General features: G+C 45.6%; 1 protein-coding gene across 6 annotated transcripts in view; it reads left to right on the plus strand.

The window, feature by feature from the left end:
- The window catches only part of LOC120049576 (calcium/calmodulin-dependent protein kinase type II delta chain-like), a 107,692-nt gene that overhangs the window by 42,446 nt on the left and 39,791 nt on the right, over positions 1-25,455 (plus strand). For all 6 annotated transcript variants that reach the window (XM_038995861.1, XM_038995860.1, XM_038995856.1 and 3 more), the window contains exon 3: positions 20,122-20,181. In XM_038995861.1, coding sequence (XP_038851789.1) covers positions 20,122-20,181 — 60 coding nt within the window. The remainder of the gene's footprint in view (positions 1-20,121; positions 20,182-25,455) is intronic.

The raw sequence follows: 25,455 nt of genomic DNA on the forward strand, positions 1-25,455 counted from the left end.
ATGACCCAGTACATCACCGGGGCCAAGCTTCCTGCCACCCAGGACCTCTATACCAGGCGGTGTCAGAGGAAGGCCCTAAAAATTGTCAAAGACTCCAGCCTCCCTAGTCATAGACTGCTCTCTCTGCTACTGCATGGCAAGCGGTACCAGAGCGCCAAGTCTAGGTCCAAGAGGCTTCTAAACAGCTTCTACCCCCAAGCCATAAGACTCCTGAACAGCTAATCAAATAGCTACCCAGACTATTTGCATTGCCGCCCCCCACGCTGCCGCTACTGTTATTATCTATGCGTAGCCACTTTAATAACTCTACATGTACATATTACCTCCAATTTCCTCGACACCGGTGCCCCTGCACATTGACACATTGACTATGTACTGGTACCCCTTGTATATAGCCCAGCTATTGTTATTTACTGCTGCTCTAATTGTTATTCTTTTCTCTTTCTTTTTGGTGGGGGTTTTCTTAACTGTATTGTTGGTTAAGGGCTTGTAAGTAAGCATATCATTGTAAGGTCTACACCGGTTGTATTTGGCGCATGTGACAAAATTTGATTTAATCAAAAGGCGACACATTTTAACATTGTGTGCTCTCTCTGACGTTCATTGAAATCAAACATTTCACATATAATAGAATGTGATTGATTGACAAAAGGTTCTTTCACTTGCCCAGCTGTCCACCTCCTTGACAATTCCCCGTCAGAAGCGTAGGGTGATTTTGGCAATCATGTGCTTCACTCTGAAATGGCCAGCATGTATCTCGGTTAGCACGGCCTCTTTCTCTTCCTCACCTACTCCCCCCAAACATTAAAACAGAATTCAACAAAATTCTAAAATGTATTAAAGTAGTAGGAAATCAACTAAAAGTATTGAACTTATTAGAAAATGCATTAATTTGCCCAAGTTCATCTTAAGACATGAACAAAATGCATCAGTGATTAGTTTTTTTCCTGCAACTTTCTGGAAGGGTACAGGAATGGCCCTGTCTGTGTGGTGCTCGTATGTCATGTCTACAGTCTGTGTAGCCATTAGCGATGAATGATAACTGTCTGTTGTTGGATGGAAAGGCTTTCCCAAAAACCTTCTTAATGAAATATTAACCACAATGTAGCCTATGCTTACCTGACAGAATGACATCATGATTAAGTGTGTCAATCCAGTGGTCATTTGTTTTGCAATCTCTGCAGTCACATGACCGCTAACCTAACGGTCTCTGGATGGTGCGAAGGGTTATTAGACCCAAAATGATTTTTCCCAGATATCAAACGTGGTCTCCTGATGTGGTTTAAGCATTCTTGTGAACTTAGACCATCCAATTCATATTTTTTTTGTGTGTTTGTTTCTAATAAAAAAGTGTTATTTTCAGAGTGAAAACCTGGAAAAACTGGGGGAAACTGAGAAAACAACTGAATTTTAGATTTTTTTTTAACCAGATTTCATAGGGCCCTAGTTTTTGTATCTCCACTCTTCTCTCTCTCTCTCTCCTTCCTCCTTTCTCGCTCTCTGTGTCCACCTTTTTTATCTCTTTGCCTCTTTTCCCATCTCCTCTTTCTCTCCTTCCTCCTCTCCTCCTCTCTGATACCTGCTGTCTGTCACATTGCAGGTGGAAGTGGCAGTCTAGACTTAAGGACCACCCTTTGCAACACTTTATTTTCGCTGCCTTGGCAACACAGCCGAGAGAAGCAGTGAGTCAGGATGGTGTGCTACCACCACTCCCATATTTCAGCCAGCACTGCTATTGTGTAGTGTGGTCTTTGAAAAAGTTGGTCGTCTGGTTTGTGTCGATGTGACGGTTTGGGCCAGGGCTCAGGGTGATGAGAGAGGAAGATACTCTTTAGAATGGAGGGGAGATTAGGGCTTTAGCCGCATCCAGGCAGCGTGTTTGTTTTACTTACCTGTGTGTGTGTGCTTTTTAAGTGGGTTAGGCAGGTGTGTTAGTACGTGTCTGTGTGCCAAGTCTGCGTGCCAATTGTGTGTGGAGCAGGACTGGTGTTCAGTGTCTGTGCCTGGGGAGACCCGACTGAGATGGACTACCTGAGTGTGAGCTGAATACTGAACAAGGGACAGCTCTCCTGCCTCTACGTGACTGGGGATCAATATCAGGTTTTAGGAAAGAGCCATTTCTGCAACTGCTACAGACACGTATACAGCCTTTTGCATAACATACTCCTGCATTTATTTTAACATGTTCTTTCATTTAATAATTAGTTCATTAATTTAATTGGTTAGTTCATTCATTCACTCATTTGCTTGTTTGTTCATTTATTTACCCACTCACAAACCATTTTCAGATAGGATATTTGACTGCTCTCTCCCCCTCATCCCTACCTCCTGCCATCCCTCCATCTCCTCATTTTGTAACACATTTGTTTGTTATTCAAAGCTGTAGCTCTGTGTGTCCCATCTTTCTCTCTGCCTGAAACAGGTTGCCATTTTGTTTTGCATAATATTTCCCCCTGGCCATTCTGTGGTATCGGTACACACCTTGTTGTTATATAATCATCATACTGATGGCAAAACTGTCTTTATGTGCCTGTAGCCTTAATACATCCTCCATCTTTGTCATTATGGTAATTACAGAACATTTTATGTCACTGTAGGTGTGTATGTCACTGTAGGTTTAGCACTTGTATACTCTCATACAGTACCAGTCAAAAGTTTGTACACACCTACTCATTCCAGGTTTTTTCTTTATTTTTTACTGTTTTCTACATTGTAGAATAATGAAGACCTCAAAACGATGAGTAAAACACATATGGAATCATGTAGTAACCAAATTCTTCAAAGTAGCCACCCTTTGCCTTGATGACAGCTTTGCACACTCTTGGCATTCTCTCAACCAGCTTCATGAGGTCATCTGGAATGCATTTCAATTAACTGGTGTGCCTTGTTAATTTGTGGAATTTCTTATCTCAATGCATTTGAGCCAATCAGTTGTGACAAGGTAGGGGTGGTATACAGAAGATAGACCTATTTGGTAAAATACCATAGTCCACAATCACCCAACCCCAACCCAAATGGTTTGGGATGAGTTGGACCGCAAAGTGAAGGAAACGCAGCCAACAAGTGCTCAGCATATGTGAGAACTCCTTCAAGACTGTTGGAAAAGCATTCCAGGTGAAGCTGGTTGAGTGTGCCAAAGCTGTCAAGGCAAAGGGTTGCTACTTTGAAGAATCTCAAATATAAAATATATTTTGATTTGTTTAAGACTTTTTTTGGTTACTACATGATTCCATGTGTTATTTCATAGTTTTGATGTCTTCACTATTCTACAATGTACAAAATAGTAAAAATAAAGAACCCCTTGAATGAGTAGCTGTGTCCAAACTTTTGACTGGTACTATATGTGCTCAGAACAGTTTGGGTAACTTAACACTGGGCAACAACGTTCAGACCGTATGGAATATAATGTGTTATATTGTGTTGGATAGTAGGTAGGGTTGTGTTAAGGAGGCTGTGTTCATTGATCCTGGATGTCCTCGGGGCGTATGTCTGACAGTGGGTCTGTCTGAGAGAGACTGTATGCACATTAACAAGTCAGTGAACAGTGTAGCAGACTGTCTCGCCCCTGGGAATCAGACCCTTATTGAGGAGATTAGAGGGAGGGAGAGAGAAGGGGGCACACGCACAAACAAATACACACACATTGGTATTACAGTGACATGTGCACTGACTACCTGTTCCTGCCAAGGGTCTGGAGTTCGTTGACTAAGACCACACACACTAGCAAAATCTGTTCCTCTCCATATTTAGTTGACTCATTTAACAGACATACTATATACGGACCCCCCCCGGGGTATGTATGTGTGTGTGTGACCTCCAGTCATGGTTGTTTTTGTCCAATGGGCTATCATAACAAGTACTGTAGGTTGCACTGACCATCACGGTGTGCATGCAGAATTTACCAGGATTACATTCTGTATCTCTGTAATGTCTCTGTTCTGATGGGGATTCTGTCAGATTCTCTCCTTTACTCTGGTCTCATCACATAATTGCCCTTGGTCTGCCAGGGTCTGTAAAATCTGCTGCACAGATTAATATTGATGATAATGATGATAATGTCTGCGTGAGCTGTAGAGCGGCCAGCGTATGAATCCGCAAAAGAGGGTCTTAGGCTTCTGTGACGTCACACACTGGGGTGAGCAAGCACATCATCGAAACACTAATTTTATCAGAGTCATCATCACCGTATCATGAGGCTGAGGGTGTGCCCGCTCCAGTGCCCGTCTATCTGGAGCTAGCCTCTGGTCTTTAGGGGATAGGGGTAGAGGGAAATGCCTGACTTCGTGTGTGTGTGTCAGCCAAATAGAAATAGACAAAGTAGACAGCCAGGATCCCCAGGGGGGCATGTCCCCCCGGTTAAGAATTTTTGCTCTATTTTGGTGGCCTCTGGCACATTGTAACGCCTTGATTCCATCAATTATTGAATACTTTATTGAGTTTACCTCCCAGATTGGAAAAATGTGTTATGGTATTGTGTTTACAATTTAAATTAGTGAGAATGTATGACTCCAGCGTATTGTTAGTTTTGGATATCGTCTAGGCCAAGGTCAGGACTGTTTTCTAAGAGAACATTAAACCTCATTTAATGTGTCTTCTCTTAAGAGTAAAGTATTTTACTGCAAGATATGAATTTGCCACAATTATGTATTTTATTAAATCAGAAAGTGCCAAAATTATCTTAAATGTATTAAAGGTTACATTTAAAATAAAATAAAATGTGTAATGGCACTATTTCAAATGGAAAAATTGGTCTCTTAAGTAAACAGAAGAGATGCTCCATTAATTTGTGACCATGGTGTTAAGAGAAGAGCGAGAACGGCATCAGTTAAATTAAAGAATGTCAACAGGTGTTTGCTACTCTCTTTGTGAATTGCATAATAACATTTATTTAAAAAAATGCTTGATTAACAACTGTCCCACAGATTTCTTCTTAAATAATCTTGTAAGAGTCTGCTGACTTCCACAGGCTTCAAGCTTCCTATTTAAGAGGCATTTTGTCGGCTATCTGCAATACAGGAATGACTGAAGAATGAAACGGGTGTTAATCATGGCCTTCGCTACACAGAAAACAGCAGTTGACTAGTCCATTGTCAACATGTTGATTAAATCAGTAGACCTAGATCAATGTCTTTGAACATAACATACAAGTATCATTAGCTTTTTAAAACAATTCAATCTGTTTTCTTTTATCATATTTTGGACCAGAGTGAGTCTCTCTCTCCACTAGCCTACATATTGTTCCTGCAGTGAGGAGGATTCGCTATTTTCATCTACTGTTTTAATAATTTATCTGCAGGTGATCGCTAAAAAGCCTACCAGAATGCAAATTAGGACGGATATCTTACCGATGCGATTCGGTAGGTTACTGAAGAATCACTCACATAAACGTCACTGTCTGGCAAGTCCTGATGGATTTCATATCGACAATACAAATTAGATCTTTAGTTGTCCTGATGCGATGCCATGGACGTATATAAATAACTACGTTATGAATGGGAAGACTATATGAGATCGACTTTATTCTGTCAGTTCAACATCTTTTATAAACTAGTGAAGCTTGCTGCTCGTCAATCAAAGCACAGTAAGCCTGTGTGCCAGCACAGCGTGGCTGCATATTGTAATGACCTGACTAGATCATAAATGAACAATTGTCCAGACAGAGAATTGAGTTTGCGAATTGACGGTTTATTAAACCAACTTTACACAGGCTACTGTTTGGCCGTAGCCCACGCCAAATAAATGGAAGATAACCCACAAGCCAATCGTGACCTTCTCTTGTGAAACCCAGACGTAAGAGAGAGAACAAAGGCTAAACCTGGTCTTAACTTCCAATGCTCCATCCCCCTGCCCAACCCCCCTCCACGCCACTCCGCCAACCGCCAGGATGCCCGGCATTAGAACATTCCAGGCATTCCCGTGATTGGCAGATAGCAGGTTGATTGACATGTCGGACCCCGCGAACACTGGGTACTGGTCAGTACAACACAACCACCTACTAGCCTAACACATAACACACAGCTGTCTGTGCGGGTCGCTACACAGCCCCCCCACCACAAAGTCCCTCGTCCCCGAGGGAACAAACAAAGTCTCTGAAGCGACCCGGAGGTCTCCTTTGCCTGCGTGGCCGTGATGGTCGCAGAGTGCCCCTCTGGGAACCAGGGGATGAAGGCAGGGATATGGGGGACAAGGAAGCGGGAACGGGTAATACAGTCCGTGGCTCCGGGGAACCACGCGGTGACACAGGGGGGGAGACAGGGGGAGTGGGCTGGCTGGAGCCTTGTCTGCGGCACCTGGGGGTGGGTGCCTGGAGAATGTCATTGCCAGAGAGGGGAATTGTGGGGGTTCCTGGGGTTTGGGGAGAAGAGGCCCCTCTGTATGGGGCTAACCTGTCCCGGTGCAGTGCCACCTTTCTCCCCCTGGGAGGAAGCTGCACCCGGTACACAACCTCTCCTACCCTCTCCAGGACTCTGCAGGGTCCCACCCAGTGACTGTCCAACTTGGGGCATCTGCCTTTTTTCCTTAGGGGGCTGTAGACCCAGACCAACTCCCCAGCCACAAAGTGCCTTCCCCGGGTGTGCACGTCATAGTTCCTCTTCTGCCTAACACCTGCATTCACCAGCTGCTCTCTGGCGAAGGTGTGGGCTGTCTCCAGGCGGTCCTGGAGTCTCCGGGCATACTCCGGCCCTGGGGGAACATGAGGGCTATCCAGGGGCCGACCAAACGCCATCTCCGCAGGGGTGCGGATCTCTCTCCCCAGCATGAGGAGGGCAGGTGTGCAGGAGGTGGAGTCTTGGACAGCGGAGCGGCATGCCATGAGGACCATAGGCAGGTGTTTGTCCCAGTCACGCTGGTGTTTGGAAGAGACGATGGCCAGCTGCTGTCCAAGCGTTTTGTTGAAGCGCTCCACAAGGCCATCACTTTGAGGATGGAGAGGAGTAGTGCGGGTCTTGTGCATACCCAGCCTCTCACACATGGTGGCGAACACACGGGACTCAAAGTTTCTGCCCTGGTCGCTGTGGATGGACTCTGCAGCTCCAAACCTGCTGAACATCCCCGCTGTCAGGGCGTCGACGATGGTCTCTGCCTCCTGGTCAGGCAGAGCATAGGCCTCGGGCCATTTTGTGAAATAGTCCATGGCCGTGAGCACCCAGCGGTTTCCACTGTCTGTGGTGGGGAACGGCCCAACTACATCCACTCCCACCCTCTCCATGGGAGCCCCCACTGGGAACTGTTGGAGCTGAGCATGAGAGCGGCCTGGGGGCCCCTTTCTCGCTGTGCAGTTGTCACAGCGGCGACAAAAGTCCTCCACATCCCTCTTGTGCTGCCCCCAGTAGAAGCCCTGACGGAGGCGGCGCAGTGTTTTTGTGACCCCAAAGTGTCCAGTCCCCACCCCCCCATGAGTACTCTGGAGCACAGTCTCCCGCAATGCTTTTGGGACCACCACCTGCCACCTCTCCTCTCCCGTAGCTGACTCTTTCCATGCCCGCTGTAGCACGCCATCAGCCAGCCGCAGTCGCTCAAACTTTGACCTCAACCCTTTGGTCGCGAGTGAGAGCGCTGTCACCTCTTCCCATGGTGGCCTCACCTGCGCCTCCACCCACTGTAGCACTGGCTGTAGGTCTGTGTCCCGTCCCTGCTGCTGCCCCCATTCAGCCACGTCGACAGTCTGCAGCTCACAGCAGACAGGCCCGCTCGTCCGACACACTGTGGCACAGACCCCCTCCTCTGCACACAGTTCTCTCTCCCGTCCCTCTCTCCGTTCACAGTGGCGGCAGCCGTCTGCAGTACAGGGCCGACGGGACATGGCGTCGGCGTTGGAGTGGCGTGCCCCTGCCCTGTAAAGTCATACGGCTGAAGCTCCTCCAACCAGCGAGCCACCTGCCCCTCTGGCTCTCTGAAAGACATGAGCCACTGGAGAGCAGAGTGGTCAGTCCTTACAGTAAAGGGCAGGCCACCCAGGTAGTACTTGAAGTGTTTGACGGAAGCCACAACAGCCAAGAGCTCCCGCCGGGTGACACAGTAGCGGCGCTCATGTTTGTCAAATGTTTTGCTGAAGTACGCCACCACTCTCTCCCCCTCTGGCCCCACCTGGGCCAGCACCCCACCCATGCCCACATTGCTCGCGTCTGTGTCCAGGATAAAGGGCAAGGTGAGGTCAGGGGGGGCGAGCACGGGGGCCTCGATCAGTGCACGTTTGAGGGTGTTGAACGCCTCCTCGCACTCCACTGTCCAAGTGAAAGCCTTCGGCAGCAGGCGGTTCAGTGGAGCAGCAACGCTTGAGAAGCCCCGTACAAACCTCCTGTAGTACGAGGCCAGGCCCAGGAAGCTCTTCAGCTGACGCTGGTCGGTGGGGGTGGGCCAGTCTCTGACAGCCCCTACCTTGTCCTCCATGGTGCTGATCCCCTCCTTCCCCACTCGGTGGCCCAAGAAGGACACCTCTCTCCTCATGAAGTGGCACTTCTCGGGGTGGAGCTTCAGACCTGCGGCAGCCACCCTCTCCAGCACACGCCGTAGCACCCCCAGGGCTGACTGGAAGGAGCTGCCATGGGCCAGGATGTCATCGAGGTATACCAGACACTGCTGTCGGGGGATGCCATCCAGCACCCTGTCCATCAAACGCTCAAAAGTAGCTGGAGCGTTGCACAGGCCAAAGCACAGGACCTTGAACTGCCAGTGTCCTCGGTTAGTGGAGAACGCAGTTTTGGCTCTGGCCTCTGGGGAGAGGGGCACCTGCCAGTAGCCACTGCGGAGGTCTAGTGAGGAGAACCAGGAGGACCCCCTAACCAGGTCCAGCGACTCATCGATACGTGGTATGGGGTATGAGTCCTTCCTGGTTACCTCATTCAGCCGCCTGTAGTCCGCACAGAACCTCAGCTTGCCCCCCTTCTTCGGAACCATGACGACTGGCGCTGCCCAGGGGCTGTCTGAGGGCTCAAGGAAGTCTGCCCGCTGCATCTCCAACACAGCCTTGTCTGCCGCCTCCTGGCGTGCCAGCGGTATACGGCGGGGACGCATCTTGATGGGTCGAGCATCACCTGTGTCGATCTCATGCTGCACCAGATGAGTCTGACCCACCTCTTCCTCACTCAGCGCAAAGCTGTCTCTGAATTCAAACAGCAACTGCCACAACCGTTCCTGCTGCTCGGGGTCAAGACCAACACAGTTCCTCCCCCATATCTCCCTCACTGCAGACAGTGTCCTCTCCTCTCCCATCTGGGGTAGCTGGGCTGGGGGGGCGCGGCCCGGGCTCACAGAGGGCTGTGTCATGGAGGTAGCTGGGGGAATGTAACACACCGCCGTAGGTGACAGGGGGGCTGGGGAAAAGTCACACACAGCTGTGGGGGAGGGGGGGCAGCCATGAGTCTCTGCTGCTTTAACTGTTGGAGTAAAGGGTTTGTTGGGTTGAGTGAATGTGACATTAGGGGGGGGGGCATGGTGACTTCCGGCCCTCCCTGGAAGCTCAGTGTGCCCCTATTTAGGTCTAACTGGCAGCCTGTGCTCCTAAGAAAGTCCAACCCCAGTATACAAGGGTCCTGCACAGCCGCCACCCACACAGGATGACGCACAGTCCTGCCCCCTACTGTCAGAGTCATTATTCCCTTCCCTTTCATGGGTGCCAGCTCACCTGTGACTGTGCGGAGCTGCACAGTTGTAGGCTCACACTGAGTCCAACCTGGCACAATATCTGGCCTCACCAGGGTTACTGTGGACCCAGTGTCCACCAGGGCGGAGCAGGGAACCCCCTCCACAGTGACAGGGACATGACAAAAGTCCCCAACACAGGTCCGGCCCACCACAACAACAGGCTCCATCCGCTTGCCCTCGTCTGCTTCTGGGGGAAGTGGAGCCTTGCTTCCCCGTCTGTGCCGGTGGGCTCCTCCTGAAGAAGATGGTGGTTGGGATAGAAAGCCAGGGGTCCGCACTACCCGGTCTATGCGGACCCCGAGCCGTTTCCCTGAGCTCTGGGGGACATGGGGCAATCTCGGCGCAGATGGCCTGGCTGGCCACAACCCCAGCAGACCCTGGGACCAGGGCGTGTGTTTCGTGCCGCCTGTAGCGACACAGCACGAATGAGTTCTGTCATTTCAGCCACCCATGCAGGCTTTTCCGGCTCCGGCCTGCTCTGCCCCCCAGCTCGCACAGAGGGTCTGTCTCCCTGCACCCCCACCAAAGCCCCAGCCCACACCAGCTCCCTCTCCAAAGCCATCTCCAAGGCTATCTGCAATGACTCAGGATGAGCCAGCTGGGTCTGTATGCGCAGATCCGTAGGAGAGAGCGCCTGTATGAACTGGTCCCGTGCTAGCTCGCTCTGCACGGAGGGGGGCATGTGAGCATATGCCCGCCGAGAGAGGCTCTCAATGTCATTAGCTAGCACCCGTAGAGGCTCTCCAGGCTGCCTGCGTCTATTACTCAGTTCGGAACGCAGTAGCCCGGGCTGTACACACTGTCCATAGCGCCTCCTCAGTGCTCCCACTAAAGCACCATAATCATGTCTGTCCTCGGGGCTAATCAATATCAAACAGGCCAGAGCTTCATCCGTGAGGCATAAAGCCAACTGCACTGCCCTTTCTTCATCCGACCACCCCCTAAAATTAGCTAACAGTTCAAACTGAGCATGAAAAGCTTCCCAATCCGCCTTACCGGAATACTTCGGAGTCTTAACCGATACGGACGCAGCCGGGAACTGGGCGCCGCCATGTTTGTTTACAACCTGAGCCCCAGATTCCTCGTCCCGCCGAGTCGACGTCACCCCTTCGGTCCGCCCACCAGAATCCGCGCGAAACACAGTTGACGAAGCACTCATGCCCGCTTCAGCGGCCATCACTCTAACGTCCTCCCTCAAGCGGCCTCTGGGCTCCGACGCCCTGGCGATCTCCTCAGCCAGAACCTCCAACGTCCATGCACACGCACCTCCTTGGCCATAATCGGCCCCTACCTCCACCTTCACTTTCGGATTCCCTCGAAGCATTTTCAATCCCCCTACGGTAGCTAGCCACATAAGTCAGCTAGCTAGCTGCTAACTTTTACCAACGTTTTTACTTCTGACACCAATGTAATGACCTGACTAGATCATAAATGAACAATTGTCCAGACAGAGAATTGAGTTTGCGAATTGACGGTTTATTAAACCAACTTTACACAGGCTACTGTTTGGCCGTAGCCCACGCCAAATAAATGGAAGATAACCCACAAGCCAATCGTGACCTTCTCTTGTGAAACCCAGACGTAAGAGAGAGAACAATGGCTGAACCTGGTCTTAACTTCCAATGTTCCATCCCCCTGCCCAACCCCCCTCCACGCCACTCCGCCAACCGCCAGGATGCCCGGCATCAGAACATTCCAGGCATTCCCGTGATTGGCAGATAGCAGGTTGATTGACATGTCGGACCCCGCGAACACTGGGTACTGGTCAGTACAACACAACCACCTACTAGCCTAACACATAACACACAGCTGTCTGTGCGGGTCGCTACACAATGAAACACGCAAAATAAAATAAATGAATGTGCTGAAAGAAGCCACTATGAAGTGTTTCTGTAATTGTTGCTAGCCGGCCATACAGAACCACAACAACTCACAGACTTCTACCCCATTGAAGCGTGAGCTTCGTTTTCGGGGCATTATCAGCTAACACACACGTTTTTACTGGCCCTGGCGGGCTATCATTAATGTTGTACCCTGCACGTTAAAGAAGATAAATGAATGTTCCAGAAAACAATAGGCTAAGTGGATTTAGACTCATCATTACCACATTGAATGGGACGTGCAAATTGACTCGCATAGACGAAGGAGCATCATGCTCTGTCCCTCCGCGTAAAGACATTTGACTGCAACCACAGAGTACACAACACACACACACACACACACACACACACACACACACACACACACACACCCAGGAGGCGGACAGACAGACTGTCAAACCAGTAGTGTTTCACTGTCACCGCACACTTTGACTGACAAGTGCCTGTCCCTTCAATATAGCTGTAGAAGATGCATATCGTTCAATCTAGCCGGACAGGGCTTGGCAGACTTTTTTTTCGGATTTACAAATTGTAAAAAAAAGTTGCCTAGTTAATTTAACATCTTACCCAAACCGGCCGCGCTCAATGGTGCGCAAATTGATTTTGTCGCCCCACACCAAAAGCTGTCAAGACACGCAGGTTAAAATATCAAAACAAACTCTGAACCAATTATATTAATTTGGGCACAGGTCGAAAAGCATTAAACATTTTATGGCAATTTAGCTAGCTAGCTTTCAGTTGCTAGCTAATTTGTCCCGGGATATAAATATTGTTGTTATTTTACCTGAAATGCACAAATGTCCTCTACTCCGACAATTAATCCACACATAAAACAGTCAACTGAATCGTCTCTAGTCATCTCCTCCTTCCAGGCTTTTTCTTTGGACTTTATATGGCGATTGGCATCTAACTTTAATAGTTACCACGTGAACTCAGTTCATCTTTCAATCACCCAGGTGGGTAAAACCAATGAGGAGATGGCCCGTGGGTATCTGCTTCTATAAACCAATGCTGCGTTCAGCGTCACAAATAGAACTGACTTCTATTTTAGCGCTTGGCAACGCAGACACTCGTTGGTTGGTGCGCGCAATACTTGAATAACATGTTTAAATTTGTTTTGCGAGCGGTGCGGTCAGCATGTCATTTAAGAGGAACATTTGTGTGTAATCGGCTGTATAGCCGACAACACACGTGTGTGTGTGCCACTCTTCACTTGCATACTTACCTGCCGCGTTATCGGGTTTATAAGACTGACTGTGGTGCATGATGTGGCCTAGTTTCAATGGCAATTGATTCAGGCTATCGGTTTCTCTTACAAAGTGCTGTAAAGACAATATCTTCTTGCGATAAATGATGGCCCATTTTATTTTAATGGACCAGTCTGCTTTTGAAGCTGTCTTCTAATGAGGGACTACCCAGGGTCCTCTGATAATTTCAGGGTGACTTGCACAAACGTCCTCTCTCGCTTTTAATGTTGAGCTGTTTTTCTTTTTAGTCCTTTTATTTATTTTATTCTTCTCGCTGCCTGTCTCCAGAAAATAATTGGCTCCCTATTTAAATCAGTCTGACTGTGCTGCCAAGGCCGACAGTCTGGTGTGAAGTCGCCCAGAAGAAGGAGAGGAAGTGGGGTGGGGGAATCCTGGTCCCATTTTAATTTCTCCTGAAACTTTAAGAGGATGCTGTACCCAGCTCATCACCATTGGGCTTGCTTCAGCCATCACAACACCCCACCTTCAGCCTAGCTCTGCAGCAACAGGCAGGGAAGGAATGGCATGAGGGAAATGCGCTTTAAAACCTCTACAGGATCGGTGGGTCCCCCACGGGACGGTTGAGCTAACGCGATTAGCATGAGGTTGTAAGTAACAAGAACATTTCCCAGGACATAGACATATCTGATATTGGCAGAAAGCTTTATATTCTTGTTAATCTAACTGCACTGTCCAATTTACAGTAGCTATTACAGTGAAAGAATACCATACTATTGTTTGAGGAGAGTGCACAGTTATGAACTTAAAGTTATTAATAGGCCAATTAGGCACATGTTTGCAGTCTTGATACAACATATGCAATGATTCATTGGATCAGTCTAAAACTTTGCATGTATACACCGCTGCAGTCTAGTGGCCAAAAACTGAACTGCACCTGGGCTGGAATAATACATTATGGCCTTTCTCTTGCATTTCAAAGATGATGGTACAAAAAAACGCATGTTTTTTGTCTTTTGTATTATCTTTTACCAGATCTAATGTGTTATATTTTCCTACATTAATTTTACATTTCCACATACTCCAAATTGTTTGCATATCCTTGCTTCAGGTCCTGAGCTACAGGCAGTTAGATTTGGGCATGTCATTTTATGTGATAATTTTAAAAATGGTCCGATCCTTAAGAGGATCATCATTATTAATGATCCTAACAGGTCAAGACACTGATAAATTGGCCTCTTCAAGGCGTTGGGGACTGAGAATCGACTGGACCTGAGGGCAGCAGCGGTACCAGATGTGCTAGATTTTCATCATGTCAGTGACTGAGGACGGGGTTGATTGCAGTGAAAATAGCTGCTGCCCCTGTTTCTCAGGCCTGACAGCATTCTCTCTCTCTGCTCATCTGGGGCTGACTAACGTTTAAATAGGTCAGCTCTGGGGCGAATCACACCACACTGTTTTAGTTGTGTTGCTCATTTTAAAATCACTCCACCTGAAGCTGTTAATGAGAGAAGGATGACGAGTCCGGCTCTTTGCGTGTCACGTTTATGACGCTGCAGACCAAATGCATCATCTGATTGACATCATCATTTATGGTAGTCGGATTGAGGAACTACATAGGGGTTTCAAGTTCGATCTTGCAAATCATGTTTTTGTCGAGTGTTTGTGGGAAAAAAAACATTGACGTTTACATGGTCTCTCTGTGTAGGTCAATTGAAATCCCCATGTCGGAAATGAAATACCATAATAACACGGGGAGTTCATTATCCCCACTAGAGCTACTCACTAAAGGTGTATGGAACAGAATGGGGTAATAACACGGTGAGTTCATTATCCTCACTAGAGCTACTCACTAAAGGTGTAAGGAACAAAATGGGGTCAGAATATGATGATGATGATGATGATGATGATGATGATGAAGAAGAAGACTGAGGAGGGTTGAGGTTGAACTACTGGAGGTGATGAGTGAGCAGCTATAAATCCTGTTACGTCACAGATTGGGAGCATGCCGCCTTGGGATGAGAAAGGTGGCGACGCGAGAGAATGGGAGCACGTCAAAGTCCGCCCGGCGATCGGGATTACCGCCCTGTAAAAGCACATCTGATTGGTGCGATTTGGGATTAGACGTTTGTAAAACAAGACGTGATTGGAGAGCTCATTAGCGAGGCTACCGCATCACATCTGGCTCAAGTAGCAGGGATTACAACCGTAGAAAAGCACATCTGATTGGAGGAGCACAGATTACAGGCCTGTAAAAGCAAACCTGATTTGGGAAATGGAAATGTGGCTGCTATGAAAAGACATCCGATTGGTGTGTGTAGGATTATGGTGTTTGAGTCCGATTGGATGGGAAAGCTTCCAGGCCCTGTGAAGTTTACGTCTGACAGTGGATTAGAGCTGCACAAATGCATCATAGGTCCTAAAAATAGCATGTGGTCTCCAGAAAAATCTCACAATGGATCAGGCATTGTCCAATATGGCTCAGATGAGACCTAGGCGCGCACACACACACACACACACACATTCACATTCACAGGTTCACTGACATATCTGTAGCATTGATCTGGCATTAACCTAGAGAGTTGATGAGGATTTGGTCATTGACCCAGTCACACACGCTCCCAATACCTGCCTGTCCACCTGTTCTGAACCATAGAGCGCACTCTGCAGGTGAAAGATGGCAGTGCACCCCCTATAGAATTGCCTATGGCGATGCCTTTGGAATTCCACATGGATACACCTAACACAACACATGTATCTAACCTGAACATGAACCACTTTCTTTATTCACTTTTACTTTACATTTTCAAATGTCACAGCAAGAAAGGGGATCTTCATCTCTACACATGTTGACAATGGCCTACCTACAGGGTTAGAGTTAATTCCAGTCAATTCAGGAAGTACACTGACATTTCAATGCTTTTCAATGAAGACAGTTTTGAATTGTAATTTGGTTTACTTTCTGTATTGACTGGAATGTAAATTGAATTGACCCCAACCCTGCCTACATGTAACATAAACATTCAGGCACCGTACCCTGACTTTTTTTTTATTCAGAACCCCCTGCGCTCTCCTAACCCTTTGTCCCTAACACTCTGCAGTCTACCTCTGACTCACTCACACAGCGTCGCTCAGGTAACCTTTTGTCGTTATGCCAAAGTTGTTTATCAAACGTTAATAATCCAGCATACTAGCCGGCAACAAGTCCGTCATTAATTCTTCAAATTGGGGTTCAAAATGAGCTCTCCTCTTGGTTTCAGGGCTACCGTGTGGCTATTTACCTTCTCAACTTTTGTCAAACCTCTTTTAATTTAGCTGTGAAGGACACGCCGCGTTACACTTTAAATTTGGTTCATTTCCTGTTTCTGTCGGCTGAATTTATTCATGTCAAATAATTCACTGGTCGCAGCGGTTGGCCATGTGAAAGATGAAAGCAACACCTGGAGGATTTTTTTTTTTTTTTTTTTATTATTAATTTTTTTTTTTTTTTTTTTTTTTTGTGGGGTGGATCAGCTTAATATTGCGGAAAGAATGTTGCTTCCAATGTAATTGTCTGCATCATTTCCAATCCCCCATATTTTTTTGGGTAAATATATATATCCATTCACGTATGCATACATATACACATATATACATACACATACCTACATAGACATACATACTTTTTTAAAGAGTATACCTTTATTATTATTCCCCGCAAACCCTACCACCGATCCCCCAATTGGAGTAAACTGATAAACATTTCTGTTTTTACCTTCAATTTATACATCTTATACACATTTTACAGACACAGTCTACTTTATAATAGTTCTCTCTTGTTTGTTCTTAGTCCTTCCTCTATTTCTGTTGTCCATCCAGTTTGATTTCCACTTGTAACTGTGCTATTTCACAATAGCTCCGCACCTATACACATTTCACAGATCCCGTATGCCCTACATTGTTTATCTTGTTATTAGTCCCACCCTTCAGCTCCACTCAACCTTTCCCATCTATCTTCCAACATCATCCATTTCGGATTTTTATTTGCCATATATTTTTCAACTGTGCTGTGATGCTTCACAAAAGATTTGAATCTTCCTATTCTCATAGCTTCCACGGATTGTAAATTAAAAATAAATTTTTTTGCTAAAATAATTATTATATTATTGATTGATTGACTATGGCTTTTCAAATCCCCCAGTATTGCTATCTGTAGCGTTAGTTCTACGCAAATGTTGCAATTCTTCAACCATTCCTGGACCTGTGACCAAAAACGAGCTACATGCGGACAATACCAAAATAAATGGTCTAATGACTCTGCCTCCTCACAGCAGAATCTACAGAGCTGGGAAGATTGTATCCCCCATATATATAACATTCTATTAGTTGCAAGAATTTTGTACAATAATTTAAATTGAAAAATTCGAAGTTTTGAATCCGGCGTTGTTTTGCGTATCAATTCATACACCATGTGCCATGGAATGGGTACATCGAAAATCTCTTCCCAACTATTTTGCAATTTATATGGCACAGCTGTAAGTTTTTTGGTCCTTAAATGAAATTGGTATATGTTTTTATTTATCACACTTTTCTTTAACCATTTATGTTCTTTAATATAAGGCCGACATACAAGTTCCTTACTTTTATCCCCTTCCACCTGCCTCTTCCATTTTTGTGGTAATGCTGCAATTAATTGGTTGTAATTTTGGGTAGAGCAGACATTTCCATATGTCTGCGTTAGCTGCATGTGTGACATTACTCCACCAGTCCTATTTATGATATCATTCACAAAAATTATACCTTTTTTAAACATTTCTTCGATAAATACAGTTTTTTTATCAATTACTATATTTGAATTTAACCACAAGATTTGTTGTACTATTTGTTCCGTCCTTTCAGGTGGATTAAACTGAAATTGCAACCAACTTTCTAAGGCTTGCTTAAAAAATAAAGATATTTTGGAGATTATTTCCTTTTCAAGCAACCGAAAGTGAGCAGGTGTAATCTGAATAAAGGGAAAAAGGCCCTTCTTGAACATAGGATGAGACATTCGTACCAATCTACTAGAGAACCAGTTTGGATTTAAGTATAACTTTTGTATGACTGATGCCTTTAGTGAGAGGTCTAATGCTTTAATATTTAATTATTTCTGCCCTCCGAATTCATATTCGTTATATAAATAGGCCCTTTTAATTTTATCTGGCTTGCCGTTCCAAATAAAATTGAATATTTTTTGTTCATATAATTTAAAAAGCAGGTCACTAGGTGTAGGCAAAACCATAAGCAAATAGGTAAACTGTGATATGATTAAAGAGTTAATCAGGGTGATTTTCCCACAAATAGACAGGTATTTTCCTTTCCATGGTAGCAAGATCTTATCTATTTTTGCTAACTTTCTATAAAAATTTATTGGAGTGAGATCATTTCTTTCTTTTGGGATTTGTATACCGAGTATGTCCACATCACCGTCAGACCATTTAATTGGTAAACTACATGGCAATGTAAAATGTGTATTTTTTAGTGATCCAATACGTAATATGGTACATTTATCATAATTTGGTTTTAATCCAGAGAGGATAGCAAATATATCTAGATCCTCCAAGAGGCCGTGGAGAGATTCTAGTTGTGGTTTTAAAAGAAAACATGAATCATCAGCGTACAATGACACCTTAGTTTTTAGGCCCTGGATTTCTAATCCCTTAATATTAATGTTTGATCTAATTTTAACAGCTAACATTTCGATGGCAATAATAAATAGATATGCCGATAGTGGACAACCTTGTTTTACTCCTCTAGATAGTTTAAAACTTTCTGAGATGTAGCCATTATTTACTATTTTACACCTAGGGTTACTATACATAATTTTTACCCATTTTATAAGAGATTCCCCAAAATTGAAATATTCTAGGCATTTATATATAAACTCCAGTCGTACTTTATCAAAAGCCTTTTCAAAATCAGCTATGAAAACCAGGCCTGGTGTCCCCGATATTTCATAGTGTTCTATTGTTTCCAGTACTTGCCTTATATTATCTCCAATGTATCGTCCATGTAAAAAACCTGTCTGATTAGGATGAATAATATCTGACAAAACTTTTTTTATTCTATGCGCCAAGCATTTTGCTAGGATTTTTGCATCACAACACTGAAGTGTAAGAGGTCTCCAATTTTTTAAATGGACTGGATCTTTATATATACCACTTGGGTCCTGTTTCAGTAATAATGATATCACACCTTCTTGTTGCGTGTCTGATAATCTATCATTTATATAGGAGTGGTTAAAACAAGCTAATAATGGTCCTTTGAGTATATCAAAAAAATGTTTGTATACTTCCACTGGTATGCCATCCAGTCCTGGAGTTTTCCCATCCGTAAAGGCCCCAATTGCACCTGGAGGAATTGCAGTAGTGAATAACCTTGATGAATTTAAATGTTTAAGTGGTTTTCAAATACTTGCCCTTTTAATAAATTAAAATGTTCCCTGGGGTACCAGTTGAGGAACCAGTATCGTGTTAAAATGAATAGCACTTGATGTTGACATCTCAATTAACTCACGTCCCATTTAATTCACACATGGAAGTGTTATTATTGCAAAGTGGTCGTTGAGCAGTCCTAAGTGTTGCAGTGACCTGATATCCTGTTGGCAGCATGATGAATATAAACCGTGTGTAAATACTCTGTCTAGATGAGCTCACCAGATGTGCATGCTAACATTACTCTTCCCTGAAGTGGGGGAACCAGATTTCACAGTGGAGTGCCAAGTTCACTGACATCAGCCTAGTAGCTCCACTCTTAAGACACCTGATGAATGATCAAAACACGTAAACAAAAGAGCGAGGGTAAAGGTGAATACAGAGCAACGATATCCGTCCCTTGTGTTTGTGTGTAAAGCTCAAGAGAGTACATAACACTACTGTTCAAACAGGCCATTCACTGACCATTTATCTAGTTCCTAATAAATCATGTTGGATTGGGAAGTTATGATGACCCTTCATCTCATTCAGCTGTAAGGTGAAAGTGACGGGATTTACTGTAGTACTGTAGCAATTACTCTGGTATCAGGAAACTGGACTGTAATCTGACCCCACTGGATTTACAGATCATGAACCGGCTTGTACTTTTGCCGTTGTGTATCATTTACGCTACATTGGCGTCTGGGAATGGAACACGGAAGCGACATGGAATACTTTTTTAGCGTGGTCACAGTTAGCGTGGTCACAGTTAGCGTGGTCACAGTTATGTGAAAACCGGAGAAGAACAGGATCAGGCTTCTTGTCTTACAACCCAAGAGAAGATAACACTAACTCCGTAACTACAACGTGAGAGAATGCCACAGTCCTTGGGGTTAAGGTGTGTGTGTGTGTGTGTGTGTGTGCCTCAGACTGACGTCTTCTGTTTTGTCTCTCCTATAGATCACCAGAAGCTGGAAAGAGAGGCCAGGATTTGTCGTCTGCTCAAGCACCCTAATATCGGTTAGTCAAATACTGTACAAGTCTAACATCTGTGAATCAGTGTTCCACCTTCGGTTCATTACTTTCTCCTGTCCTCCACTCCCCTGTCCCTGACCGTTTTAACCTCTTCCCTCTCCTCTTGCTGTTCAATGTGCCAGCTGGCCCTTCACTGGTAGCAGTATGACAATCACACTGTTATGCCGTAATACACATGCGGGGCGCGCGCCCACACACACACTTGACCGTCTGTCTCAGTCCTGGCCAGCCCACTGTGCCAGGGAAACTGTCCCATCATCCATGGCAAAAAAAAAAAAGAGTTAGAAAGGACCAGCCTTTTACCTGGTAATACAGCAATGTGTCCATCCCCAAGATATCTCACGCCTCAGGGATGAACCTCCACACACTCCCATGTAGGCTATCCCCATTTTGAAGGTAACCAACCTTGATACGCCCCAAAGCCATTTTTAAGTGGATCCTGGGTAAATGAACATTGAAAGTCTGTTAACCAGACCTCGCCCACGTTCTCCCAGTACCTTGCGGGCTGCCAAGGGACACACGGAGGCCAAGGCACTAAGACTTGACGACCACACTGGGTGTTGGTGGGGTTGTTTTCACACTGTTTGTTCTTTGCTGAGAAGAGAAGGATGAGGGGGGCGGAAGAACAAGACAATGATATGGGGGGGGGATTTTCTTTGTCTATCGATGAGAAGACTTGGAGCTAAAATGTATAATGTGGGAGACCATTGGAGGAAGAGTGGTTTGGGTGGCCTTGTGTCTATCTCAGTCCTGGAGCTATTATTATTACAGATAGGAATACAGGAGAGATATACACCAGATGGGAATACTGGAGAAATACACACCAGATGGGAATACTGGAGAAATACACACCAGATGGGAATACTGGAGAAATACACACCAGATGGGAATACTGGAGAAATACACACCAGATGGGAATACTGGAGAGATACACACCAGATGGGAATACTGGAGAGATACACACCAGATGGGAATACTGGAGAAATACACACCAGATGGGAATACTGGAGAGATACACACCAGATGGGAATACTGGAGAGATACACACCAGATGGGAATACTGGAGAGATGCACACCAGATGGGAATACTGGAGAGATGCACACCAGATGGGAATACTGGAGAGATGCACACCAGATGGGAATACTGGAGAGATACACACCAGATGGGAATACTGGAGAGATACACACCAGATGGGAATACTGGAGAGATACACACCAGATGGGAATACTGGAGAGATACACACCAGATGGGAATACTGGAGAGATACACACCAGATGGGAATACTGGAGAGATACACACCAGATGGGAATACTGGAGAGATACACACCAGATGGGAATACTGGAGAGATACACACCAGATGGGAATACTGGAGAGATACACACCAGATGGGAATACTGGAGAGATACACACCAGATGGGAATACTGGAGAGATACACACCAGATGGGAATACTGGAGAGATACACACCAAATGGGAATACTGGAGAGATACACACCAAATGGGAATACTGGAGAGATACACACCAGACGGGAATACTGGAGAGATACACACCAGACGGGAATACTGGAGAGATGCACACCAGACGGGAATACTGGAGAGATGCACACCAGACGGGAATACTGGAGAGATGCACACCAGACGGGAATACTGGAGAGATGCACACCAGACGGGAATACTGGAGAGATGCACACCAGACGGGAATACTGGAGAGATACACACCAGACGGGAATACTGGAGAGATACACACCAGACGGGAATACTGGAGAGATACACACCAGACGGGAATACTGGAGAGATACACACCAGACGGGAATACTGGAGAGATACACACCAGACGGGAATACTGGAGAGATACACACCAGACGGGAATACTGGAGAGATGCACACCAGACGGGAATACTGGAGAGATGCACACCAGATGGGGCAGACTGACCCTAGCCCCCCGGCACATAGACTATTGCAGCATAGATACTGGAGACTGAGACGTGGGGGGGGGGGGGGGGTTAAGGACACTGTAGCCCTAAGGACACTGTAGCCCTGTCCGATGATACCCCCAGACAGGGCCAACCAGGCAGGATATATATATATATATATATATATATATATATATATATATATATATATACCCCACCCATTTTGCCAAAGCACAGCCCCACACCATTAGAGGGATATCAACAGACCATCAACTTAAATACCCTGACACAAGGCTGAGTATAGCCCACGAAGATCTCCTCCACCGCACAAGCCCGAGGGGGCGCAAGACCGGACAGGAAGATCACTTCAGTGACTCAACCCACTCAAGTCGTGTATAGAGAAAAAAGCCTGGCATGACATGACGCACCCTTCTTAGGGACGGCATTGAAGAGCACTAGTAAGCCAGTGACTCAGCCCCCATAATAGGGTCAGAGGCAGAGAATCCCAGTGGAGATAAAGAAGCCTGTCAGGCACAGACCGCAAGGGCGGTTCATTGCTCCAGTGCCTTGCCGTTCACCTTCACACCCCTGGGCCAGACTACACTCAATCATAGGACCTACTGAAGAGATGAGTCTACAGTAATGACTTAAAGGTTGAGACCGAGTCTGCGTCTCTCGCATGGATAGGCAGACCGTTCCATAAAGATGGAGATCTACAGGAGAAAGCCCTGCCTACATCTGAGATGCTTAGAAATTCTAGGGACAATAAGGAGGCCTGCGTCTTGTGACCGTAGTGTACGTGTCGGTGTGTACGGCAGGACCAAATCGGAGAGATAGGTAGGAGCAAGCCCATGTAACGCTTTGTAGGTTAGCAGTAAAACCTTGAAATCAGCCCTAGCCTTAACAGGAAGCCATTGTAGAGAGTCTAGCACTGGAGTAATGTGATAAATTTTTGGGGTTCTAGTCAAGATTCTAGCAGCCGTATTTAGCACTAACTGAAGTTTATTTAGTGCTTTATCCGGGTCACCGGAGAGTAGAGCATTGCAGTAGTCTAATCTAGAAGTGACAAAAGCATGGATGAGCTTGTCTGCAAAATTTTCGAACAAAAAGTTTCACATTTTTGCAATGTTACAAAAAAGCTGCCCTTTAAATATTCTTTATGTTCGTCAAAAGAGAGATCAGGATCCAGAGTAACGCTGAGTTCACACAGTTTTATTTGAGACGATTGTACAACCATCAAGATTTAATTGTCAGATCAAACAGGATAACATGAATGCCTAGCATGATGGATTACTGTCCTGCCTATTGAGTGTCTAAATAATCTGTCAGGTTTCATATCGTACCCTCATAGGGTGATGTCTCAAACCCTACCCTTCAAGGGCCTAGCTATAGAGATAATAACCCAAGTGATTCTACACTCTTAGAAAAAAGGGTTCCAAAATGGTTCTTCAGCTCTCCCCATAGGAGAACCCTTTTGGGTTCCAGGTAGAACCATTTTGGGTTCCATGTAGAACCCGCTTTGAAAAGGCTTGTACGTGGAACCCAACACGATTTTACATAGAACCAACAAGGGTTTTTCAAAGGGTTCTCATACGGGGACAGCCGAAAGAACCCTTTTAGGTTCTAGATAGCACCTTTTTTTCCCCTAAGAGTGTAATGAAGGAAGTTCCCATATTGCTACAGTATGCCATCTTTACTCTGTCTGAACATCCATCCCTCCTTCTTTGAGGTCATCCGTCTCAGTTTCATTCTCTGATTGGCTGGTGTAGCGATTGCTTCGTTAGATGCCTCGGAGGCGGAATGTCCGACTGGGACCCAAAGGGATTCCTGTCCTCCTCTTTCTCCTCCCTCTATCGTGCTTTACGCTGGCTGTTTTATTTTTCCCTGACCTCTACCTTACCCTTTTCCTCCAACTCCTTTCTCCCCCTTGTCTCTCTCACCCCCATCTCTCTCTCCCTCGCTCCATTCTGAAGGTCATTCACTGCCATCCATCTGTGTAATACCACCCAGGGAAGTCGTTTTCCTCTTGTGTGTTAATTACACTGATGGCTGGCTAATTGGTTGTACCAAATAAACCTAACATACCAACCATGGCAAGGTCTCCTCATGGTCATCCCTCTCCAAGGGTTGTGTTCATCTGTGCAGAGGATCAGGCCAAAATAGCTGGGTGTGTGTGACATCTGTTCAGAGACCCAAAACCCTAAGAATATAACCGAGATTTGGCTGGGCCTGTTGACCACTCGACCTGTCCTGCTGACCAATTGAAAGACAGTAACACCTGACTGGCTGTTTCCTGCATGGTGACCTGTGTAGCCCTTGGCATTAAGATGCTGTACGCTCTAAAAAAGAGTAACAGTTCCTGGACGATCCTTTAGGGGTTCTTCAAATTGAAACTGTGGGGAAACCGCTATAAGTTCATAATGTAGAGGCCTATGGGATATTAATTGAAGAGGTAAGGGAGGAAGCTGGTACATATGATCTGCATAACATAACAATGCCAATTGACATACCTTTGTACGCCTCTTTGTCTATATACCTGCAGACACGGACACAAAAGTCAGCAGTTCAGTCTTCTGCACCCAATACAGCTAGCCTTCAACATATTCTTGTAGCCTACACGTTATTACCTATCTGTTGATTGATATTCATTGAATTGTGTCCATTTTCTGTTTTTAGAAAGATTTGCACAAATATGAAAAGATAGACGGTATCATCATAAAACAATATTAGTTTAGATCATACAAGGGACAAACCTTACCTTTTTATATTGAGATCTTTACAATGTTCAGTTAAGTGCCTGTACCTGCTGTCCTTTTAAATTCAAATCCACATGTTTCTGTTGGGCAGTTAGGTTCCTGCAAGAACCCCCACCAACTAAGGAGGTTCCTCGATGAACCTCACCTATGGGGTTCTTGGGAGAACCTTTTGGGGGCAATTTTCATTGCCAAGAACCCTAAGGTTCTTCAGAGAACTTTGAGAATCTAAGAAGAACCCTGGTTGAACCCCTCATGTTTAGAGTGTAGGACACCGGGGTTATATAACGACATGTATCAAGGCAGTCTGCTCCAAATACAGTTCACTGAACTCTCAACAGGTTCATATTTCAACAGGAAACATGTATTTATACGTACTGTATTGTGTCACAGTCGTATAGAACCTTTTTGTACACTATAGGACGTGATATTTATGTGGTTAAGCATTCATAATTGATTGATGTGTTGGGAAGTGGGCTGATATGGTACAATACATCAACAAGACATCTCCTGACACATTAAAGGAAATATCAATAAAACAAGTTTGGGATGTGTATTACCATTGATGTAAACCCTGCTGTATTGTGTTCTG

The sequence above is a fragment of the Salvelinus namaycush genome, chromosome 6 (genome assembly GCF_016432855.1).
Source record: "Salvelinus namaycush isolate Seneca chromosome 6, SaNama_1.0, whole genome shotgun sequence".
Classification (NCBI taxonomy): domain Eukaryota; kingdom Metazoa; phylum Chordata; class Actinopteri; order Salmoniformes; family Salmonidae; genus Salvelinus; species Salvelinus namaycush.